This window comes from Leucoraja erinacea, chromosome 35 (assembly GCF_028641065.1).
Source record: "Leucoraja erinacea ecotype New England chromosome 35, Leri_hhj_1, whole genome shotgun sequence".
In the NCBI taxonomy this organism is placed as follows: Eukaryota; Metazoa; Chordata; class Chondrichthyes; order Rajiformes; family Rajidae; genus Leucoraja; species Leucoraja erinaceus.
In genome coordinates, this window is record NC_073411.1 from 7,655,356 (window position 1) to 7,680,791 (window position 25,436).

Genomic DNA, 25,436 nt, shown 5'->3' on the forward strand with positions numbered 1-25,436 from the left:
GTAGGTCATTTAAGACTGAGGTGAGAAGACACTTTTTCACCCAGATAGTTGTGAATTTATGGAATTTCCTGCCACAGAGGGCAGTGGAGGCCAAGTCGCTGGATGGATTTAAGAGAGAGTTAGATAGAGCTCTAGGGGCTAGTGGAATCAAGGGATATGGGGAGAAGGCAGGCACGGGTTATTGATAGGGGACGATCAGCCATGATCACAATGAATGGCGGTGCTGGCTCGAAGGGCCGAATGGCCTACTCCTGCACCTATTTTCTATGTTTCTAAAACACACACAGGCAGGCTGCGGGAGAACGTACAAACTCCATACAGATAAACACCCATAGCCTGGGTCAAAGGCAGCAACTCTACCACTGTGCCGTAAAGTCATCCTCTTTATAAAATTGTAATCAAATCAAAACTGAATTGGAGAAACGTATGCTTTTAGGATCTAGGAACATTTGGGTAGAAGCCAAAATGTCTCCCATTAGAGTTTTGCTATAGAGATTAGACTGAATCCAAGAGTTTGGCAGCAGCCGATCAGAAACACGGCACATATGGATATCTCCGCTTTTGCTGGATAAGTGGAAAAGCGAAGAAAGATGTGGAATTAAATAGTTTGCTGCGTATTTATTGATGTGTTGGGAATTTTGGGGGGGCTAGAGGTAGGGGCGGGGGGAAGATTGTGCTTCTGGCTAAAGGCGCCATAGCAACAGATTGTTGCTGCTGTTGTCATAGCAAGAGAATGTTCCAAATTAATCCCGACTGAAACCGGATCTCGACGTATAATCATCATCAACAGGGAAAACATGGAGAGAGAGAAAAAATTCTGGACTGGATAGCAAGTTCGTGAAGGAATAGCGATTGATTTACAGGCACATTAATGATCCTCCTGCAATCAAAGTTGCTAAACTCTGCAGTGCAACATGGCGGGAGTGTTTTGTGAGGCCAGGCTTAAGCAATCGCGCCAAGCGTATTGGCAGGAACCGCACTTTTGGATTAATACATAGGATATTTATCACTGATAGCCACCCTTGAGGTAGATTCATTTTTCTCTGGTCAGGAACTGCTTGACGTATCAATTTAAAATTCCTCTGGGAGAAAATTTATTGCTGTTTTCTGATTTATTGTGGCTCCTGAATTCTGCCACATAATCGGCCAACCCCCGCAGGGAACAGGTATCGGAGTTAGAAATCTCCTCAGCTGCTCAGCTCGCCCACCAGTGCTGGCCTCCTTGCAAGCTCAAGCAAGCTGACGTTCAAGCGTTTCCTGAGGTTGCCCTGGTCTGCTAATATTATTTCATGCATCCTGATCGCTGGGCAGCACAATGGCGCAGCTGGTGAACCCGCTGCCGTGCAGCGCAGGAGACCCAGGTTCGATCCTGACCTCGGGAGCTGCTGTCCGTGCGGACATTACACGTTCTTCCTGTGACCACGTGGGTTGTAGATTGCCTTCTCCTTTTCAAGTAGTGAGATCCATTTTTTCTCAGTGTCCTAGTTCAAGGAAAATAGATCCTTCCCGCTCACCTTATTTTGGCCTCTCATTTAAAGTGACTGAGTTCTTACTTATACAGAGAGGAGGGCCCGTAAATTAAAATTCTCATTTAAAATTCCGAATAGACTTCAAGAGAAGCAAATGCTATGGAAAATATGCTGGGGTAACCCAGCGGGTGAGGAATGGGCGACGTTTCGGGTCGAGACCCTTCTGCAGAGGACAAGGTTCCACAATGATAATGATGAGAACATTTGTTTTAGCGATATTGGTCAAAGGATAGGTTTTGACAGGGATAATGTAAAGTAATTCTATCATATAGTCATAGTTACATCACACAGATACAGGCCTTTCAACCCAACTCATCCACGTACAGTAGTTGATTAAGTGAGCTGGTTAAATCAGTAAAATCCAGCAAAGCATAATGCTACCATACTATGCAGACCTCTCCCCCTCACCATCACTCACCACCAACCTTGTATGGGTGGTGAATCTGCGGGATTCATTGCTGCAGAGGCCAAGTCAGTGGATATTTTTAAGGCAGAGATAGACAGATTCTTGATTAGTACAGGTGTCAGTGGCTATGCGGAGAAGGCAGGAGAAAAGGGGTTAGGAGGGAGAGATAGATCAGCCATGATTGAATGGCAGAGCGGACTTGATGGGCTGAATGGCCTCATTCTGCTCATATCACTTATGAACGTGTGAACTTATAGCGCCAATTGTAACGTACCTCACACTGCAACACATTATCTGGCAGAGCTTGCTTGCAAGACTTAGCAATGGGTCAGACTTGTTATTACAGGATGGGGAAGGGAACAAGGCTAGAGAAAACCTGATGATTAAGTAGCCAAGAGATGGGGGAGAAAGGCCAAATGGGGAGAAGAGGGTGTGACATGACCTGGAAGATTAAAGCAACCAGAGTAATTAAAGTGGACCGGTTGGAGATCACAGAAAAGCTGGAGAAACTCAGCGGGTGCAGCAGCATCTATGGAGCGAAGCACCCGCAAGAGATGCAACACTTTCGGGCCGAAACCCTTCTTCAGACAAGGACCCAAGCAATCGTTCCAGGTGCGACAGAGGTTTACCTGCATCTCTTCCAACCTCATCTATTGCGTCCGCTGCTCTAGATGTCAGCAGATCTATATCGGTGAGACCAAGCGGAGGTTGGGCGATCGTTTCGCCGAACACCTCCGCTCGGTCCGCAATAACCGAGCTGACCTCCCGGTGGCTCAGCACTTCAACTCCCCCTCCCACTCCGCCTCCGACCTCTCTGTCCTGGGTCTCCTCCATGGCCACAGCGAGCAGCACCGGAAATTGGAGGAACAGCACCTCATATTCCGTTTGGGGAGTCTGCACCCCGGGGGCATGAACATCGACTTCTCCCAATTCTGTTAGTCCTTGCTGTCTCCTCCCCTTCCTCAGCTCCCCTGCTGTCTCCTCCCACCCTCCAGCCTTCCGGCTACTCCTCCTTTTCCCTTTCTTGTCCCCACCCACCCCCACCCCTGATCAGTCTGAAGAAGGGTTTCGGCCCGAAACGTTGCCTATTTCCTTCGCTCCATAGATGCTGCTGCACCCGCTGAGTTTCTCCAGCTTTTCTGTGTAACCTAATTAAAGTGGACGGTGGACGGGAGTGTAGTTGAGGAGGAGATACTGTGCGGAAACAGGCCCTTCGGCCCACCGAGTCTGCGCTGACCAGTGATCACACTAACATCATCCTACACACTATTTACAATTTTACCGAAGCCAATTAACACACAAACCTATATGTCTTTGGAGTGTGGGAAGAAACCTGAGCACCCAGAGAAAACCCACGCAGTCACATGGAAAACGTACAAACTCTGTACAAACAGCACCCATAGTCAGGATGGAACCCGGGTCTCTGGAGCTGTGAAGCAGCAACTCTACCGCTGGGCCACTGTGCCGCGCTCTAAAGGATAATGTATTTTCTGATTTGGGGACCAGGTAGCATAGAAGGTCAGTGAGAATGGTGTGATGGGGAATGATGAAGAACCTATTAAATTATTATCGTTCTACATAGTGTAATCAATTGAATATGTTATACGACGGTGCCATAAGTAAGAATTTCATTGTTCCAGTTCACATCCAGTGCATTTGAGAAATAAACATTGTTAAGGTCATAAGGTCATAAGTGATAGGAGTAGAATTGGGCCATTCAGCCCAAAGATCCTATAGTCCACTCGACTAAAAAGACGTACTACGGTCATGGGCAATTTTTGGTCCAATTTCCGTTACCGGCTTCCATCTCCGCACAAAAGATCCCATAGGATACTAGTGTGGAGACGGAAACCGGTTACGGAAACATCCTCGTAAAAATAAAAGTTATTTGGGAAAAATCTTCTCATTTTCAGCATTTAAATTTATTAACACAAACTGTTCCCCCGCAACGTTGATTACACTGCGGGTCGGGTCGGGTCGGGTTACTGAAATGGATGAAAAAAAGGCCCACGTTCCGCTCCGTTGCGTACTACACGTCAGCCCATTGCATTTAGCAGGAGTGATCTATCTTGCTCCGCTATAGATCTTTGATTCATCCTGTCAAGTCCACTCCGCCATTCAATCACGGCTGATCTATCTCTCCCTCCTAACCCCAATCTCCTGCCTTCTCTCCATAACCCCTGACACCCGTACCAATGCTGCCTGACCCACTGAGTGCATTTTGTGTCTTAACCTACTGTAGTTGTTTAGAAGCCAACAATTAGAGAAGCTTATATATATTTGGGAACTGCTTTATAGAGTGAGAGCAATTTACGCACTCTGTTCTTTGAGATTATTTGGAGCAGGAACAAATAGTGGTTTGTACAGCTATTTTCCTCAATAGTCCTAAAGCAAAATAACCACAAAAATGCTGAACTCAATCAATACTCCATGCATTTGTTCCTGAGGTAGTATTATCATCAGATAATTACTGCGATCTCTCATTAGAAATGCAAACAGGCATTCAATGTATAAACATTGCAGGAGCCACTTGCATTTGGACATAGGGCATATAAAACATTCAGTCTCTGATAGATTTGGATGAAAGGCTAAATTAGACCACAATACTATTTGATGGAAATCTAAATGATGAGCCAGATGTCTCGCTTGTGAGCTGGTTCCCTTGAGGCAAACCGTTTCAATTCAATGGCTCGTGACCGCAGGTTAGAAGGAACAAGTGAGTATCCTTGCCCAAAGAGGCAGAAAGGGTGGTGCCACAGTCTTATGAAAAAACGCTAAGTACCACGGCATGGTCTTCCTCATTGTGCACTTATGTGCATGGTTGACACAAAATAGATTCTGTCCTCTACTCCAATTGATTCATTACATTTAGTTTTGAGATACTGCTTGCAAACGGGCCCACAGAATCCACACCAACTATCGATCACATGGACTTGGGAGTGCTGGTGCAGCATTCCCAAAAGGTTCATCTGCAGGTCCATGTAGCACCCCAACCATGGACTGTTTACCCTCCTACCATCCGGGAGGCGCTACAGGTCTCTCCGTTGCCGAACCAGCAGGTCGAGGAACAGCTTCTTTCCGGCGGCTGTCACTCTACTAAACAACGTACCTCGGTGACTGCCAATCCCACCACCCCCCACCCCCCCCCCCCCCCCCCCCCCCCCCCCCCCCCGGACACTTATTTTTTTTTATTCAAATCGTTTGCTATGTCGCTCTTCAAGGGAGATGCTAAATGCATTTCGTTGTCTCTGCACTGTACTGTACACTGACAATGACAATTAAAATTGAATCTGAATCTGAATCTGAATCTGAATCGGTAGGAAAGAAAGCAAACTTTTTCTCACGGTGGACAAAAATGCGGGAGAAACTCAGCGGGTGAGGCAGCATCTATGGATGTATGGAAAATCTTTTCGATTTTCCAGCATCTGCAGTTCCTTCTCAAACAAACTCTTTCTCATAGTCATTGGGTATCTTTAAGGCAGAGATTGACAGATACTTGATTGGCAAGGCTATCAATGGTTATGTGGCGAAGGCAGAAGAATGGGGTTGAGAGGGAAAGATAGATCAGCCATGATTGAATGGTGGAGTAGAGTCACGGGCCGAATGGCCTACATCTGCTCATATGATTTATAAACATTAAGCACGTTCTCCCCCTAATTTATAGTATCCCAGTTCCTTTAGTACTCGGGAAACTGTCCTCTAAACTCTAAGGAAGGACCTAAAGACCTAAAAATGACACCAACATATCACCACACCAAACTAAGTCTTTGGAATGAGCAACTCCCTGTCCTTGAATTGCTAACCAAGCTCATGGGAAGAATCCCTGCAATACACCACCCCTAATCCAATTCTCAGTGGCACAAGGTTTATTAACAATGAGGAAGAATGGATTGTAAAATGATCTTACTTCCCAGCACAACAGCATCAGAAAAGGAAAGTACCCAAATAAACCTTATCTTTTCATTTTGTTACTTCAGTCTGGTAAAGATCTTCATCACGTAGAGACTGAGGATATTCAGAAGTGAGGATTTGTAGGTCAGTGTGGACATTGTGTTCCTGCAAGTAATCTAAATTTCCCTGAGAAAGGGATTAATAAAGTATTTATTTATCTATCTATCTCTATCTATGCTGTTTATCGAAACTAGACTTACATAGATTATATTGGTCAATACAATCCATTGCCTCCAAATCTATACTTCTATCAATGCACAGTTCCCTTCCTACAGATGTGAATATACTCCATACTCAATGTGTCGGAAGGAACTGGTGTTGCTGGTGCTGGTGTAAACCAAAATTAGACACAAATGCTGGAGTAACTCAGCGGGAAAGGCAGCATCTCTGGAGAGTAGCTATGGGTGTCATTTCAGGTCGAGACCCTACAGACTCACCAGGGGAATGGGAAACGAGAGATATATCGCTTCCTCTCGTGATCAGCTACAACATGTCGAAAAAGACAGAAGCACAAAAATCAAAGGCGTGAGTGGGGCACGGAAGAGCTGCTCCGTAAACGTACCACACATTTCTTGCATCTGCAAAGATCACATGGATTCCAAATGACATGTGTCTGGAGCAAATATTCAACTGAAAGGGCAGCAGATGTGGTGGATGCAAAATAAAAACAGTCCTTATGGAGGAAATCAGCTTTGGGGCAAGTCGTACTCCACTGTGACAAAGACAAACACATGGCACTGGAAATGACCATGGCCCCAGTTTTGTAACATGATCTCCACCAGACAAAGGCTAATGAGTCAAGCCACAGAATGAGAGTGGCAAATTTCCAACATACAGACTGCAACTCCCCCTTCCAGTCACAGACTGTCCTCATAAGTTCTTGGAGCAGAATAAGGCCATTCGGACCATTAGGCTGATCTATCTTCCCCGCTCAACCCCATTCTTCTGCCTTCTCCCCCTAACCCCTGACACCCTTACTGAACAAAAATCTGTTGATCATCTTAAAAATATCCATTAAGGCCCCATATTCCCTTGCTTCCATTAGCCCTAAGAGCTGAGCGATAGGTAGGAAAGGGGTTTTAACAAACTAATTTCCAATACATGGTTAAATTTTGTCTTGCATTTATTTAGTCTCTCTCCTTTCTTAAAGAAAAGCATGCGTTGCAAGAGTAAACAATGCAACACGATAGAACTGTGTGGAATGGGCTTCCAGTGGAAGTGGTGGTGGCAGGTTCGATTTTATCATTTAAAAATAAATTGGATAGGTACATGGATGGGAAAGGAATGGAAGGTTATGGTCTGAGTGCAGGTAAATGGGACTAGGGGAGAATAAGTGTTCGGCACGGACTAGAAGGGCCGAGATGGCCTGTTTTCGTGCTGTAATTGTTATATGGTTATATATGTTTATTAATCCCAGGAGGGAAATTGATCTGCCAACGTTCATAAAACACAAGATACATGAAATTAAAAACATGAAATTAAAGTGATGAGTGGAAAGGATTGGGGATGTGTGAAGATTGGGGGAGTCAGTCTACCCCATGGCTGAAGGGGGACTTGCACGGTTTGATAGTCAATGGGAAGAAGGATCTCCTGCGTCCGTGTGGCATTCTCTACTGCATCTGGTGGAACCAGTCTGTTGCTGAAGGTGTTCCTCAGGTTGACCACTTCTCTTGTATTGTCCAAGATGCTCTCTAGTTTGAGGAGCATCCTCCCCTCCAAGACCACCTCCCATGAATCCAAAATATAAACAAAAATCGATGCGGTGCTGGTAATTAACACACAACAAATTAATTAATTCACATCAACCATTATTGCTCTAATTAAAATGGATCTGGCCTTTTGTTAATTATATCTGGAGCTTTTACTCATCTAAAGCCGTTCTGGCTATGAGCATACTTCGAAGATTATTGGACTGGAGAGCGGCATCTCCGGCATCACCGTCAGGCGCAGCAGTAGAGATTGCTGCCTCCTTACAGCGCTTGGTGAGACTCCTGTGGTGGGTTCCATGGTGTTTACTGTATGGTGCTTTCCATACGGAGTTTCTGCGTAGAGTTGCTCCCAGCGTGACCGCTGTCTGTCGATGCTTTTCTTCGCACGTTCTCCCTCCGGCTTTTTCCGGTTTCCTCCCACATTCCAAAGACGCGCAGGTCTGTAGATTAATTGGCATCTGTAAATTTTACCCGGTGTAGGATAGAACCAGTGTACGGGGATCGCTGGTTGGAGAAGACTCGATGGGCCGAAGGGCCTGTTTCCACACTGTATATCTAAACTCAACTAAACCAATGGAGGGAACTCAAGATTCAGAAACAAGAACCAATTGCAAAGAGCACAAACCACCTGGTTTCAATGATATCCGTGTGGAAGTTATTATTTCTTGTGGATTAGCTGTTTGATGTTATTGAAAATGATCACCTGCTGACCAGAATCTTTAAAGGGGCTATTTTTCTTCATGGAGTTTTATTGCAGCAGGAAGAAGAGCTCAGTATTACTTTCTTCACAGATTTGTCCCTCATTGTTAAATGAATATTTTAGTTATTCGGGTTTCATGATGGAAGTTAAATGGATTCTCACACTTGCAAACCCAAGAATGATTTGCAAATCTGTGTCATCACTTTCACTTTACAGCCAATAAAATGCATATGAGATATGCATAGAACATAACATTCTGGAGGAACTCAGCGGGTCAGGAAGCATCTGTGTATGGAATGGATAGATGACATTTCAGGCTGGGACCTGCCTCACCCAGACTGGCTACCACAGTGGAAGGCTCCCAATCAGAAACATCACATATCCATGTCCTCCGGAGATGCTGCCTGGCCCACCGAGTTACTGCAGCACTTTGTGTCCTGCACAATATTGCAGCATTTGCTGTTCCTTGTCATAGAGTCATAGAGCAATACAGTGCGGAAACAGGCCCTTCAGCCCAACCCGCCCACATCGGCCAACAATGTCCCAGCTACCCTCGTCCCACTTGCCTGCGCTTGGTCCATAACCCTCCAACCCTGTCCTATCCATGTACCTGTCCAACTGTTTTGTAAATGATGGGATGGTCCCAGCCTCAACTACCTCCTCTGGCAGCTTGTTCCATACACCCACCAGCCTTAGTTACCCCTTGGATTCCTTTTAAATATTTTCCCCTTCACCTTGAACTTATGTCCTCTGGTCCTCGATTCCCCTACTCTGGGTAAAAGACTCTGTGCATCTACCCAATCTATTCTGCTCATGATTTTGTACATGATTTTGTACAATGGTCACTATGACATCACTGGAGACTCAATCATCACTTAGTTAAAGAGGGTCTAAAACCAACAAAGAAATGCCAGAAATATAAAAGCACAAAAAATGTTGAAACTCAACAAATCTGCCAGTCTTCTTGAGAGAAAAGAGAGGGAGTCCAAGCCCCAGAAAGTCACTGTGATACCATTGACTGTAAGGTTGGTGCTGGACTGGAGATCTTGATTCTTAAATACAGAAGGGTATCCATATTTCTCCTCAACAGTAATCAGAGGCACAGAAAACAAATATTCCAAACCTTCACTTTCCCAAACACTTTGTCCAAGGCCTCATGGGGCATGTTGGTCGACGTGGGCACATTGGGTCGACGGGCCTGTTTTCATGCTCTAAGACTATGATTCTCGGGTTTTCTCGGGATGCCAGAGGTTGCAGGAAGACCTATTAGAAGTATAAACAATTATGAGAGGCATAGATGGAGTAGATAGTCTGAACCTTTTTCCCAGGAGGGAAAAATCAAATACTAAAGGAAATACACATTGCTGAAATTCCACACCAAGAAGCACAGCCAATGTACCTTCAGCAGAACATGGACTGTAGATCAGTACCGCACAGAAACAGGCCACCGTTGGCCCACTAGGTCTGTGCCGAACATGATGCCAAGATAAACTAATCTCATCCACCCTCACTTAATCCATACCCCTCCATTCCCTGCACCTGTTGAACAAACCAGCTCAACATCCACCCCTTCAGGGCAATGAGGGACGGCGATGATTAGATGGTGTCCGTGCCAATCATCCCTAGATCCACCAAAGCAAATTATATTTAAAAAAATGCAAGAATAAATTATTGGAACAAGGGAGGCCAATGAGGACACAAAGTAGCTGTCAGCAAAATCGCGTGGTCAGTAAAAGCTATTTCATGCACTGGAACTATGAATTTTTGGAAGGAAATGGGGTAGAGAGTTTGTTTTCCTGCCAAGCTAAATATTGTTGTTATGCAAGTTCTCTGGTTGACATCTGGTTTTATCCTTCGAGAGGTGGCGGACAGTTCTGACTGGTGGCCTGAAAGCTTTGAACTCTCCCTCGTTCTGTGCTCTCAATTCTCCTTCCCTTTCAACGACCAGGGTATCTCTCCCTGTTGTCCGATTCCTGCGTGGGTCTGCTGTCCTGCTTTGACTCGCACACTGGGGATAAGGGTCAAGCTTGGGTCCTCCCACAGACCAGCTGGCTGAGATTAGCAGCCTTGTCTTCCGGGAAATGTTGGGAGGAGTCAAGACTTGGACGTCGGCAAATGCATCCTATCAGGAATCAGACATTGCAGCCAAGAGCCCTCTCTTCATTAACTATTTGTCCCAATGAGTGCAGGCTGGGTGTGAAATTACTTGTGCAGGGTGGGTAGGGTGCAAGGGGGGAGTTGAAAAGGTGTTGGGGTGGCCGGGGATGTGGAGAGAGATGTGGAAGGGGTGAAAATATAACCAGGCCAGTCTCAGAGGAGCTGGCCATAATAGAGTCATTGTGGCACAGTTAGCTTCAAACACATCTCAACATCGATGCAAAGATACATTTTCCAGATGATCAAGAATAAGAGCATTGTTCAACCTTCTGGCACATTAACCTGCTCCAGTAATGCATGAGGCATTTTCACAGGAAGCCCTTTAGACAAAGATGACAAAGGTGTTTCTCTTGCACAATAAAAGAAATGCAAACGTGACTCACCGCCCCTCCACTCCTCCTTCTTGCACGGTAGAGTTGCAGCCTTACAGTGCCAGAGTCCTGGGTTCGATCCTGACAACGTGTCCTTGTCCGTACGGAGTTTGTACATTTTCCCCGTGATCTGCGTCAGTTTTCTCTGGGATCTCCGGTTTCCTCCCACACTCCAAAGATGTACAGGTTTGTAGGATAATTGGCTTGGTGTAATTGTAAATTGTCCTTAGTGTGTGTAGGATTGTGTAAAGGGCCTGTCCCACTTGGGCGTCATTTGCGCGTAATTTACGCGGCATCATTTACGCGTCACGATGCGCGCATGGTTCGTGGTGACGTAGGCAGTGGCACGCGATCACGCGCGGCGTCCCAGGATTTTGGGGTGTACGAAATCTTCGCGCGCCCTCTGTGTGACAGGCAAATAATTCCTGTGGGACAAGCCCTTTAGTATGCAAAGATTGTTGGTTAGCATGGACTTGGTGGGCTGAAGGGCTCGTTGCCACGCCGAATCTCTAAACTAAATTAAACTAACGTCAGTCTGCCATCAGTCTGAAGAAGGGTTTCGGCCCGAAACGTTGCCCATTTCCTTCGCTCCGTAGATACTGCCTCACCCGCTGAGTTTCTCCAGCATTTCTGTCTACCTTCGATTTTCCAGCATCTGCAGTTCCTTCTTAAACTAAACTAAACTTCTTGCTGTTAATCTATCAAAAACAAAATTGAAAATGATGGAAATTTGAAATAAAAGTAGAAAGAACAGAAAACATTCACGAGGCCAGGCGGCATCTGTTGTGGGAGAAGCAGTTCTGGTCTGGGACCCTTCACCAAACCCCATTGAAAAGTCTGACTCCCGATACATTTCTCTTTCCACAGATGCTGCCTGACCTCCTGGGTGTTTCCACCATTTTTGGTTTTTATTTCTTGCTATCTCCCACCTGGCTGTTTACAGAATACTATGTTTACATATCTGCTGTCCTGCTGCAGTAAGAATTTTATTGCTCCGTCTTGGGACATAGGACTATAAAACATTCAACTCTTTAGTTTTTACACACATATCACTTTGTCTTCATGATCTTTCTGTAAAACCATTCCAATTATATCTCATTGTTTATGCTACTTAAAGTCATTCCAATGCCCATTTTAATTTTACCCTTCGCTACTTTGTTGTGATTTCTTACTATTCTGTTTTATTTTGCAATCCTAATTTGGCTTTGCCTTCCCCTTTTCTGTTAGTTTGAGTAACAACATCCTTTCTCTTGTGATTAGATTTTGAGATTCAGCTCATGTTGTGGTTGATTGCATTTTCCTTTGGGATTCAATGTTTAAATTTAATCCCCATGATCGGAATTTCTGAAGCTCTCATTCACATCGTGTCATTGCTAAGTCTCCGTTCTCAAGAGCAGTTTAGTTTATTTTGCTGAGTTCAGGGAATATATTACTGTCAAAGTCTGCCTTTTTACTTCCAGCGTCTAAAGTGCGCAGGTTTTTTAAATTGGAACTTGTCACCTTATTTCAGCTTCTCAGATAATCTTCGCCGGCTGTTTTCAAACTTAGTGTCGTGTTTGCCTCTAAGTTTCTATGACTAACTCTTGGCAGCACTGAGAACACACTCTGCCATCTCCACAATATAACACAAACCCTCCCCTGCCTGATCACATCTGTTGCTGAAATGTTTGTCCAAATTGTCGTTACCTCAAACCATTCTACTTCCAGTTCATTGCTGCCCAGATGCTTCCCTTTTAGTCATGAAAACTTGAGGTTTTCGAAAACTCGGCTTCAATCTCTGGGTTATTGTGTTTTGATCCACATTGGATGCTGTTAAAGCAAATTGCAAAACCCTACTGGAATAGAATACTTTCTTGTTACATGTGGCAAGGCACGGTGAAATTCTTTGCTGCATACCCAATGTATGCAAATAGCGGCCACCTACAGCACTGACAAAATTACAAAGTACGGCAGCTCCCCCTTTTGTTCTCCCCCCACCCACCCCAACAGCGGTTTCCCCACGCCAGGTCCCCCATGTCCATTGTTCTCCCACCTCGCCCCCCTCCCTTCCCATTGTCCCCTGTTCATCACCTCCCCCCTCACGGCGCCCCCCCCCCCACTCTCTCATCGACCCGCAAGGCTTAACTGCCGCTGCTGAGGCCCAACTTCACGTGTCCATCCCATCCATCGGTCGTTTGGCGCCATCATCGGCTGCCAGACCGACCTCACCACTAACGCTGCCGGGTCGCCTCCTGAGGCCTCCGTGGTGCCGACCTGCGCCCCAGCCGCGGGCTCTGTTCACCCGGTCTCCCAACGACCTGGGCTCCAACCCAGGCTTCTCCGTGACCATTCGGGAAGCATCTAGACCGCGGCGCCTCGATAAACGCCAACTGCCGCGTTCCCATTCCGCAGCCCCGGCTTGGCGGGATGCCTTCTGCCGCACGGCCCATCGGGCGCAGGAAGGAACTGCAGGTGGTGGTTTAAACCAAAGATAGACACAAAGTGCTGGAGTAACTCAGCAGGGCAGGCAGCATCTCTGGAGAGAAGGAATGGGTGGCATTTCAAGTCAAGACCCAAAACGTCACCCATTCCTTCTTTCCGGAGATGCTGCCTGTAAAACCCAAATGATCCAAGATGGTGCCCAACCCAGGTGACTCTCTGTGTGCTGGTCCCAGAAGTGGATCTGCAATCTCGCATTACAATCGCTCCACTCTTTTAAACCTCTATTCGTACAGTCACTGTGAATGGCTCGATTGTAATCATCTATTGTCTTTACGTTGACTGGTTAGCGCGCAACTAAAGCTTTTCACTGTAACTCGGTACATGTGACAATAAACCGAAACTAAACTCAGTCTTGCCTTCAAAATGCTTCTATAGCCCCATCCTTCCCTTTGTAGTTCTCCACCCGTTCTTTAGCTCTCCTACAAATTCACACTCTCGATTTTAGTGATAGAGGCATACAGCATGAAAACAGGCCCTTTGGCCCAACTTGTTCGTGCCAGCCAAAATGCCATATCCAAGCCAGTCGTGTTGCCTGTTTTTAGTTCATATCCTTCTGATGTCATACGCTTGTACATGATCCTTATCCCACTAATCCCTGCACTTCCATGTGCCGATCTAAAAGCCTCTTAAACACCATTAAGGGCCTGTCCCACTTTCACGACCTAATTCACGACCTCTGCCGAGTTTGCTCTTGACTCATACTCACAGCATGGTCGTCAGGAGGTCGTAGATAGGTCGTAGCAGGCCGTGATGCTAGTCGTAGGTACTCGTGGCATCAAGTAGGTCGTGGCGTTTTTCTAGCCTGATGAAAAATGTCCACGAGTAAAAAAGGTCGTGAACAGGTTGTGAAAGTGGGACAGTCCCTTTATTGTATCTGCTTCCACTACCACCCCAGGCAATGCGTTAAAGGACCCCACTCTTTGTGTAAAAAAAAGTGTCCCACACATCTCCATTAAACGTTTCCCCTCAACTTATATATATGTCGTCTAGTGTTGGAAATTAACACCCTGGGGAAAATTGTTCTGACTGTGTATCCTATGCACCTCATAAGTTATATACATCTATGAAGTCTCCCCTGAACCTCTGACGTTCCAGAGAAAACATTCTAGTGCATTTAATTTCTGCCTTGTGGTGAAACCATCTAATCCAGGCAGCATTCTGGTAAACCTCCTCTGCACCCTCTCCAAAGCCCACATACCTTTCCTGTAATAGGGGCAACCAGAACACCGCACAATACTCCACATGGGGTCCAACAACACCAAAGACCTGGGTACAGTGAAACTCCTTTCTGCAGACGTTGCAGTTAAAAAAATTACTGTAAGTAAACACAATCATACTTTTATTGCTTAAGAAGGAACTGCAGATGCTGGAAAATTGAAGGTACACAAAATGATTGCCATTGGCGAGTAGAATATTAGCCAGAGATCAGTAATTCAAAATCTGCTCAGGGAGGGGAAGAGAATGCTGTTCGCTCATTTACTGACATCTGGGACACACTCCTAGAAACGGCGGTGTGAGCCTAGTTTTTAAATTGCTCGGCAGGGAGGTGTGGGGTTAAGCAACTTTCGGAATTACCAACAAAATGCGGGTAGGTGGAGATAAACGTAACTGCTTTCTCTCAGAGCTAGTAGCGAAGCGATGGGCTGAACGATCAACCTCTGTGTGTTGAGTTGCCCTGACTTTGAACTAATCTGCACAGTGGCGCAGAGGTAGAGTTGCTGCCTTACAGAGGCCCGGGTTCGATCCTGACTACGGTTGCTGTCTGTACGGAGTTCACACGTTCTCCCTGTGACCGCGTGGGTTTTCTCCGGGCGCTCCGGTTTCTTCCCACACGCCAAAAGATGTGCAGGATTGTTGGTTCATTGGCTTCTGCAAAATTGTGAATTGCCCCTGGTGTGTGTAGGATGGTGTTAGAGTATGGGGTGATCGCTGGTCGGCACGGACTCGTTGGGCCGAAGGGCCAGTTTCCACGCCGCATGTCTGAAGTCAAAAGTCTATAAGGTTACTCAAAGCAGAAATGCAGGGATCACTATTAAAACAAAACACAGATGGGATGGTTGAAGTGACGTGTTGGCGGAGAGGCTTGTGGAGTGTCCTGATGTGCAGGAGAGAACCTTCCATGTAGCGAGCCCGAGGCAGCATTCCTTCACTGGCACCAGAACATGACAACTGTGTGTAACCACAACCCCCTACTGGATGTAAATATCTGGCACCATTCTGATCAGATGGTGGCTGAACCACCATTGCCTGGCACAGGTAGGTGGTCTCTTGACCCTGACCCTCGGCCAAGAGTGACGTATGCATGGGCACAGCTAGAACGGGGTGAGCGAAGGGGTCAATGCCCGCTGGCTTGCCATCTGAATACTCTTGGGTGTGCTCTCCAGCATTGACTTGAGAGATACGGCGTGGATACAGGCCCTTCGGCCCAGCAAGTCTGCGATGACCAGCGGTCATTCCGTACACCAACCTAAACACACTGGGGACAATTTTACAACTTATCGGAGCCAATCAGCCTACAAACCTGTACGTCGTTGGAGTGTGGGATGAAACCAGAGCAAACCCACAGGCAGAACATGCAAACTCCGCACAGACAGCAACCATAGTCAGGATCGAACCCGGGTCTCGGGCACTGTGAGGCAGCACCTCTACCGCTGCACCACTGTGCTGCATACTACAGGGAGGTTGAATAGTTGCAAGTTGAGATGTTGAACACAGTCCCACCATTCCATGAGGTCCCAGAACCGTTTAGACAAAGGGAAAGAAACTGTTTTCTTGCTGATCTGGCAGATTTGTTTCTGCTGAGCTTCCCATCTCGCTGCCTGCAGGCAGTTCTCGTATTGTTTTAATTACTGTCTGACCACTGCCTACATTTACAGTCGCGCGTCTCGCTGAAAGCCCTAGCTCCAGCGCAGCACGAACAGAGCCATTGGGTGGCGGCCAACTGTACTGCACGCTTCTCACTTTAACCCTCGCCGCCCTGGAATGCACGACTTTGTGCAGTCATGTTGCTCCTCAAATAATTGGAACCTATCGCTGGAATCGAACATAAAATCAAGTGACGCAAAAAAGAGGCTGGGATTCATCAGTCTTTTCTATTTTTAAAACGTTATGCCAGAGCTCAGGCAAAATGTAGAAGCAAAGAACTGCAGATGTTAATATGAGAAAGGGCACATGGTGCTGGAGTAACTCAGCAAGTCAGGCAGCATCTCTGGAGAACATGGATAGATGAACCTACCCTTGTTCGCCAGAGATGTGTCTTGATTGGAATGGCCCAGGGAGCTTTTCCATGCTGTATGACTCTCTATGTTAACATAGAAACATAGAAACATAGAAATTAGGTGCAGGAGTAGACCATTCGGCCCTTAAGCCTGCATACCTAATGATCATGGTGATGACATCCCGTACCTGCCTTCTCTCCATAATCCCCTTAGCACAAGGGGTAACTCCCTCTTAAATATAGCCAATGAAACTGACCCTCTGTGGCAGAACCAACTGCCAAAGGAGGTCAATTGTGGCAGGTACTTATAAACGGGAACAATCTAATATATGGTCAGACAGGTACCAGAACAGCATAGTGGTGGAATGAACAAACGCAGGAAGGTGGAGAGGTTCTAAACGCAGGAAGGTGAGACTAGTGTAGCTGGGCCACGTTGGCCGGTGTGTGGCAAGTTGGGCCAAAGGGCCTGTTTGCAGCTGTGACTCTAAGTTGTGCTTTTCTGGCAGCTTACAGGTTAAGGAGGGATTTAACAGAGGTACGTGTTATAATAATGAATAGTTTTGCAGAAGTAACTGTTTCCTTTGGCACAAGGGGCATAATTGAAGAACACAGATTTAAGATACTCAGCAAGAAAAGCAGAGGGGAAGTGGAGATATGTTGCTGCACAGCAAGTGGTTATGGTCATCTACCATATTGAATCAGCTTCCCCTGCTCTTACGGACTGCATTCTGTAAAACTATTTGGGATGATGAAAGGTGATTTGTAACTGGAAGGTCCTCGTGTGTGGAAAGGAACTGCAGATGCTGGTTTATACCGAAGATAGACACAAAGTGCTGGAGTAACTCAGCGGGTCTGGCAACATCACTGGAGAAAAAGGATTGGTGACATTTCGGGTTGGAACCCTTCTAAGTTTGGACAAAATGATATTGGTGGGAATACGCATTGCTGTGCATAGTGTTTCATCAGTGGGGTTGGATTAAGTAATTCTCTTTCTGTTTCCCTCCACAGGGACGTTGCATCAATTTCACTCGAGTCAAGGCCAGCAGATCACCCAGCTACCCCTACTACAACAACATGAGGAATGGTGGGCCGGCTCCCATCTACAACCTGTCCATCAGTCTTCCTCCATCGCCTGCCCCGTCTCCCGAGCCGTCGCCTGTCCACTCGACAACTCCGTCGCCCACTCCGTCGCCAACCTCCACCTTGCCACCGCTCCCGCCGGGACCACCGCCCACCCGGGCTCCTCCGCCTTCACGCCCACCCCCTCGCCCTTCCTTCTAACCCTGGCGGCTCAAGTGGTCAACCCTTCACTTCAACAGCAGGCGGGAAGGGCACCAAAGAGGTACTGTGTAGATGTTCATACTGGTCTGAAGAAGACTGATTTCCTTTGGCCAGTTTGTAGAGGGAACCTGCAGCAAAACAAACTCCAATCTACACAGCAATATCCTTTGAACCTTTGCCAGTTAAAGTTGGCCTTATTGTCTTCACCTTGATCAATCGTCGCTTTTAAATGTGTGATATATTGATGTTTGACAGTTACCACTTTATATATCTTATTACATTTTACTATTTTTCTGCAACAATGCTGGGCGTGAATACTCAACACAACTCGTTTCCCCATGTGTTGGGTTTTGACCAATGTATTGAAAGAATTGTCGAGATTTGGTGTATAGGAGGATTGTCAATATTCCTTGCTGATTCTGCTACCTTTAATGTAAGGTGTAAGCCTCTTGCCACATCCTGTGGAAGGTACTATTATGTACTTTAGTTCCGAGCACATTCGAGGCAGGGAGCAGATATCCGTGGCCCTTGAACAGGACCATATCCTGCCACTTCAGCCATTGTCGGGGGTTATGTTTCTATGGTTGGGTCACACATTGGAGGGTCTAATTTGGGCGGAGAATGTGGGTCACTCCGTGCTATGGACAAGGGGGAGTTACTTCATGAGGAGACCTGCCTCACTGAACTCTCTTCCCCTCAATCCATCCACCTCATCCTCTCCATTCCGCTGCCCCTTACTCCTACTTCAAGGAACATGGCCACCAGACTCAGACCACCTATGGATGGGACCCATGGAGCCCAGAGAGGAGAGGGTTGGAGGTTCTCTCAAAACAAAATAAACTATTAGCAGCACGAAGTTCTGATCAAGGCCAGCAGGAGATCACCCAGCTACCCCTACTACAACAACATGAGGAATGGGGCATGGTGGCAGCAGGTAGTTCTGATCTGCGTTGCAGTGTTGTCTAGTGTCAGGATACACGCTGACCTTGCATTGAGCCCAGTCAGGCAACAGTTAATTCCTGCTAACTTGATCTGTCTCTCCCGCTTGATAACATTCGGAAGACTGAAGTGATGCTCTCCCACCTTGAATGAAGCTTCCTTCCCCAGGCCACGGTCAAGGGCAAGCGATGGTGGCATTGTCTCTGGAGCGGCGGGACGCTGGTTCGATACCCGCACTCCACTTGAGTTCAGCTGTTGCCCCAGATACCACCTTACTCCTCTGTCGATGGATGCAAATTGCCCAGATGCCCCCACCCCAACCCCAGGGCAGAAAGGATCACGAAGCAACGAAGGATGTCTTGCCTTGACTAACCCAAAACACGCCTCCAATGAGCAAAGTAAAAGTGGGTAAGGTACGACTTGCTTGGACAGTCCAAACAGGTCAAATTGCTGGAGCATTCAACTGTACTGGAGATTGTAGCGGCACCTAGTGGCTAAACTGCGTAATACAGAACCCTCGTCAGAGTTTGTGCACGCCGGGCTTTTGACAGTTGACCAAACGGTACTCTTCGCGTTAACAAGAGCTCAAAAAAACGTTTTCCCTCGACCAGATACCCATGTGGTTTAAATGTTGTTTTTACAATAAAGCTGTTTTACTCTACCCGTTTGGTCTGGCTACAAGCTAATCTGCAGATAGTGAGAGGCCTGGAGGTAGAGATACCTTGAGGAGGAGACCATTGGTAGTCAATTTGCAGCTTATATGACCTGGAAACTAGGCTGAAGTAAAAGGCATGGGAAGATTAATTCTGAAGGTTCCTGCAGTGTTTGGGGTAAGGGTGAGCCCGTCACAGTGATCACACCTTTGTGCTTTCCTTGAGTTGTGAATGTAGTAAAGCTCCACTCTACCCAGCCCTCGACAACTAGATTCACTGTCGTCGTCCTGTTGAGTTTGTGTCTGTATAACTCGTTATCACCATATGTCAATGACGGAATAAAGGACCATCAGCCAGAAAATCGGTGGTGTACCTGTATGCTCACAATCATAGAGCTATTCTGCACAGAAACAACCCTATTACTGACCAATTGTTTATTATCTAGCTAGTCCCGTTTGCCTACACCTAGTCCATATCATTCCAAACTTTTTCTATACATGTGCCGGTCTGAGTATCTTTTAAAATCATAATTGGTTGTGGGAATATGGAATGAGCTGCCGGAGAAGGTCGCTGAGGCAGGTACTATCACAATGTTTAAGAAACATTTAGACAAGTATATGGTTTTGGTACATAGGTTTAGAGGGATATGGGCCATGCGCAGGTTGGTGGGACTAGTGTAGATGGGGCACATTGGTTATTGTGGGCAAGTTGGACTGAAGAACCTCTTTCCACACTGCATGTCTTTATGACTCAACTATACCCACTTCTTCCACTTCCACTGGCAGCGGGTTTGGTATCAGTACCACCCTTTGTGTAGAAAATCTTTCCCCTCTCAATGTAATTGATGAAATCAAACTTTTTTTAATGCTCCTGATTTTTCTCCTGGGATTATTTGCCATCACAACCAGGAAATCAAACCTGGATATTATGGAACCCCAGATAGACACAAAATGCTGGAGTAACTCAATGGGACAGGCAGCAGCATCTCTGGAGAGGAGGTTTCGGGTCGAGACCCTTCTTCACATTGATGGAACCCCGTCAGCTATCAGCACACTTACAAGATTTTGACACTTTTTTGTAAGATACTTTGACAGTTTGGACTGAAATTAATATTTAGCAAAATAACCAGATGCTCAGAAATGAAGGAACCCGTAATTTATTTAGACATATAGAGTACTGTTAACCCGATTCAGAAACATCTGTCCTTGAAGCAACACTGTAGCATTGCCACAAATTGCTAACTGCTTGCTGAACAATTTAAATCCGAAAAGCAATCTTCCTTCAACCCAGCTGCCTCTTGTGCTGGTCTTATGAGTGGGTGTTTGGGCTGCAGTGACTCTGGTAACCATTTTGCCATTAAGAAGAATTATAAATTGCCAGACCTGACAAATTGTCGTGTATTCAGAAATAATGCTTTCACTTTGATCCGCTGCTGGATGTCGCAAACTTGGAACAAGATTATTTTGATTGCTTGGGGCCAGTTTTGTTGAAAAGTTAATGCAAGAAGAATGTGCTGCCCTAAGTATTGGCAGTTTTTGTGTGTTTGTGACACCTTGTGGTGGATACCAACACTGCACCACCTAATGTGCAGTGTAGAAATAGGACAAATACACTGGCTGACCCTCAACATCCCTCTCCCACCAGTAGACCTGACAATATTTTGGCTGAGTGTGTGTGTGTATATATATATATATATACACACACACACACACACATACATATATATATATATATATATATATACACACACACACACATATATATACACACACACACACACATATATATATATACACACACACACATATATACATATATATACACACACACATATATATATATATACACACACACACACACATACACATATATATATATACACACACACACATATATATATATATACACACACACACATATATATATATACACACACACACACATACACACGCACACATATATATATATATACACATATATATAAATATATATATATATACACACACACACACATATATATACACATATATATATATATATATATATATACACACACACACACAGTTCTAATGGGTGTGTAGGAACAGAGAAACTGAGATATGTATAGGAAGGAACTACAGATGCTAGTTTAAACCGTAGACACAAAAAGCTGGAGTAATTCAACGGGTCAGCCAGCATCTCTGGAGAAAAGGGATAGGTGATGTTTTGGGTCGAGACCCTTCTTCCGACTAAGAATAGTAAGCAGGACAAATCTCTGAAGGTGCCTGGGAATACTAAGAAAATGGTTTATAAGGCGTTTGGGAGTCTGTGCTTCATAAATGCAAGTCCAGTTCAACAGCAGGTTTTGAAGTAGCTTAGTAAACCAATGGTGAGGTCACAGCTCGTGCATTGCATTCAATTCTGGTCATCTGATTCAAGGAGGAAAGTGGTTCCTGAGAGAGTGGATAAAAGGTTTAGTAGAACAGTTGGAACGATCTTGGATATCAGCTGCAAGGTTAGATTGAGGAAACTGGGCTTGTTCTTTGCAGCAGAAAAAAAAAGAGATCAATGAAATGTACAAGATGATGATGGGCTTCAATGAGGTAAAAAGAAAAGTTCCAAAAACAGATAGTTCAAGGGATAAAGGCACAATTTAAACCCCCAAAAGCTTTTATCAAATAAGAGTGGATATGATCTGAAACTCACCGCCTGTAGGAATTGTGGACACAGATTGGACTTTTTGCAGGTATTTGGATCTTTTTGAAAAACGTGAAAAATGCTGGATAATTTTAGTAAGAAATAACACAACCTGTGGGATACTGCAGAATAATGTTGTGAAGCTTGTGAGAGTAGTGTTGTCGATTTTTCTCTTTGGAGGCCTCACAGTGGTGCATCGGTAGAGTTGCTGCCTTACAGTGCCAGAGACCCAGGTTCAATCCAGACTACGGACGCTGTCTATATGGAGTTTGTACACTCTTCCTGTGACCACATGGGTTTACTCCCACACTCCAAAGACATACTGGTTTGTTGGCTGATTGGATTCTATTAAATGTAAATTGTTCCTAGTGTGTAGGATGGTGCTGGTGTACAGGGTTATTGCTGGTTGGCGTGGACTCAGTGGGCTAAAGGGGCCTGTTTCCACGCTGTATCTCTAGTCTAAAGTAAAGTTGAGTGATATAAGGATGTGGGAGGCCATTCAATCTATTTCCTGCTTCTGCCAGCTCTTCAACAAAGCCAATTGATGAAAAACCTGCAGTTCCCCCGTGTCATAGTAGTGAGATTCCTGACTCATCTGACAATGCTCAAAGTATTGTAATTGTATCTCATGTACTTTTGACTAAACATTTACTACTTTAAAGAAAGCTATCAGTCAAAGTCAAGCAGAATTGAGCACTCGATCTTCTCACAAGACGTGGTGTTCTTTCTGCTATGCAAATTGCTTGCGAGGCTCCTCAGAGGCATCAAGGCCATAGTGTGCATGCTATCAACTGGAGGATGATTGAAGTGATGATTCTATAAGTGTCTCAGTAATTAGATCCTGGAACCTTTCAGGCGCCAGAAACTGCAGGAGTTTTCATGTGTGAGAGCCAGCATTGGGCATCGCTTCTTTCCCTTTCCTTTCTATGCTATCTCTCTGTGGCTTAGAGGGCAAAGCCTTTTCTCTTTGAAGCAGATTCACTTTATGAAGGAACAGCCACCACCAGCTAGTGAGGTCATGTTGCCTTTAAGTGTATCATTGACGCACTCAGTTGTTACAATTTTGAAGCATATGGTTATTCTGGCAGATGGTCAAATAAAACTAGATTTATTGAGTTCCATTTAATCAGATGCACTAGTGGATCTCGTCTATATATATAATCTGGGCTACAGATCTTAAATGATAACCACTATGTGACAATAGGAGAGCAGTCACAGTTCTAGCATTGCATCTTGGAATTTGTGGGAAATTGTACTCCAAATATTGATGAAAATGTGTAAATATTGAGTAGGAACACCGTTTAAAGTACTGGGCAAAGTAATGCAAGAGGTCAGTTTCCATGCAATGTTGAGAATGTCCAGGGTTTCCTTTTTGTGCACCAATGTTATTGAGGTTTATGGAGGGTGTAAAAGTTGCAAGTACATGATGACCCAAGGGGAAAAAAAAATCACAAGGTGGACATAACGATAGAAGAGCTAAGCTTGTGTGGTATCTGTTGGATGTTTATTTTACTCCATGCTCAGAATTTGCCCAGTTGAAGCATTTCCAAACTAGGGTAGGGGGGGGGTTGTTTTTATTTTTTTTGAGGGGTGGGTTTATTAAATTATTGTACAGAAGTTATGTTTATCAAGCTGTGCTTGTTAATTGTTTTTACTGCCTGTTTGTTCTGTTTAATGTTTCGTAAGAGTTTTCAACGACCGCCTTACTTTCACTTTCAACAAAACAAAAAATAAGATTGAATTGAAATAAAACAATTTTGTTAACTCATTAAGACTGATAACCACCCAGAATGGGGAGAATGTGCAATGCTCGACTTTTCCACTCAAGTACAGCAGATCCTGGCATGGGAAATACTATAGACGTGCATAAGAATGCACTGTGCCAATCGTACAACTGCTATCTTATCTATGGAACATGTAGCAAAGCTGTTAAGCATGGGAGCCTAGTGGATAAATTGGTGGTCTCATCATTCAGAGGACAGAACTAATGATCTGGAGAAAGGAGTTCAAATCTCATCATGGAAGCAGGCAAGTTTAAATTTGCTTCATTGAGTAAATCCAAGATAAAGATGTGGAATACTCATATTGCATAAGAGTGGACACAAAACCAGATTGCTGTTCAAGTCCAACTGATTCACTACATGGGAAGGGAATAAACCAACCATTGAGCTCCACAATTCTAAACCCATCGCATTGTATTAATTGGACAAGTAAACCGCTTAGTTCGAGAGTAATTAGGAATATATGCTCTCAACAAGCCAAAACAAATCATCAATAAGTCAGTAGGAAAGAGCTGCAGATGTTAGTTAGTGCCTGGCCAGGATCTTTCACCATTTACAATTTTGCACATTCTCCTGTCCGTTGAGTGTCATTCTGTTGAAAGGAGGCTGAAAAAAAATAATATGGTATTCATTTAACACACTGTAAATAATGCATCACTCTGCCTGTGAGTTGACCCTTGCACCTAATTCTGACTTGCTTGAACTAACTGGCTGGGAATGCAGCAGCCTCTCTTCAAACAATCTTTGAATGATGGCTCTGCAATCGGGAAGGTTGAAAAATGACCCGTATTCCACACATGATGAATGTCTCACACTAACCCAATAGGGTGTTGTGCTAAAATAAAAGATGGGAATGATACGAATCCGCCTAACTTTTAGCAGCTAAACTGAGAATACTGAAGCAAGTGAACAGAATTGAGACGAGTCATGTTCCTCGCCTCTGAGAATAGATGGATAAACGTTTTGAAATGCAGAAACTTGCTTAAGGTTACTTTAAACCAATGTCAGGATGTTGGGAAATGCTGTAGCTATAATGGAAATTTAAATATGCCCTTAACTTCCCTTGTAGGTGATGTTCCATCAAGAGATGCTTTAATATGTTGGTTTTAGAGCTGGAATGGGAAGCAAGGTAAATCTTACAAGCCAAAGAACAGCGTTTTATTCTTAAAAGAAGGCTGTGTCGATATTGTTCAATGGATGTTGCTAAATGTTTAAAACATCAGGCAATCTGTAATAAACAACAAATGGCCCTTCAAACCCATAGGTAGAGTGAAGGTCTTTCGGGTGGATCAGAAAGTGGAGTTCGGGGATGGCTCCAGGCTTGGTTTGAGTGGAGATAAAATATCACACTTGTTATTGAGAAAAATTAAATGCCAAGATTTTTTTTGTCAATGCTGTATTCCCCTTAATGTAACTTTTGTCCAATATACTTGGTGTGCTGGTAATAACTGTGTGGGTGTCTTTCTTCTATTCGGTTGCAAAATGTACATCACGGCCAAACAAGTTAGCACTGCAGCTAAGAGTTCGTGGAGGCCATTCTTATTGTACATTATTGTTGACACAATCAGTGACTTCACTTGTAAAA

General features: G+C 45.0%; 1 protein-coding gene across 1 annotated transcript in view; it reads left to right on the forward strand.

Moving 5' to 3' along the window:
* Positions 1–19,402, forward strand: part of LOC129713271 (anthrax toxin receptor 1-like) — a 142,374-nt gene extending 122,972 nt beyond the window's left edge. The window contains exon 18 of the mRNA XM_055662207.1: positions 17,530–19,402. Coding sequence (XP_055518182.1) covers positions 17,530–17,802 — 273 coding nt within the window. The 3' untranslated portion in view covers positions 17,803–19,402. The remainder of the gene's footprint in view (positions 1–17,529) is intronic.
* Positions 19,403–25,436: the final 6,034 nt, after the last annotated feature.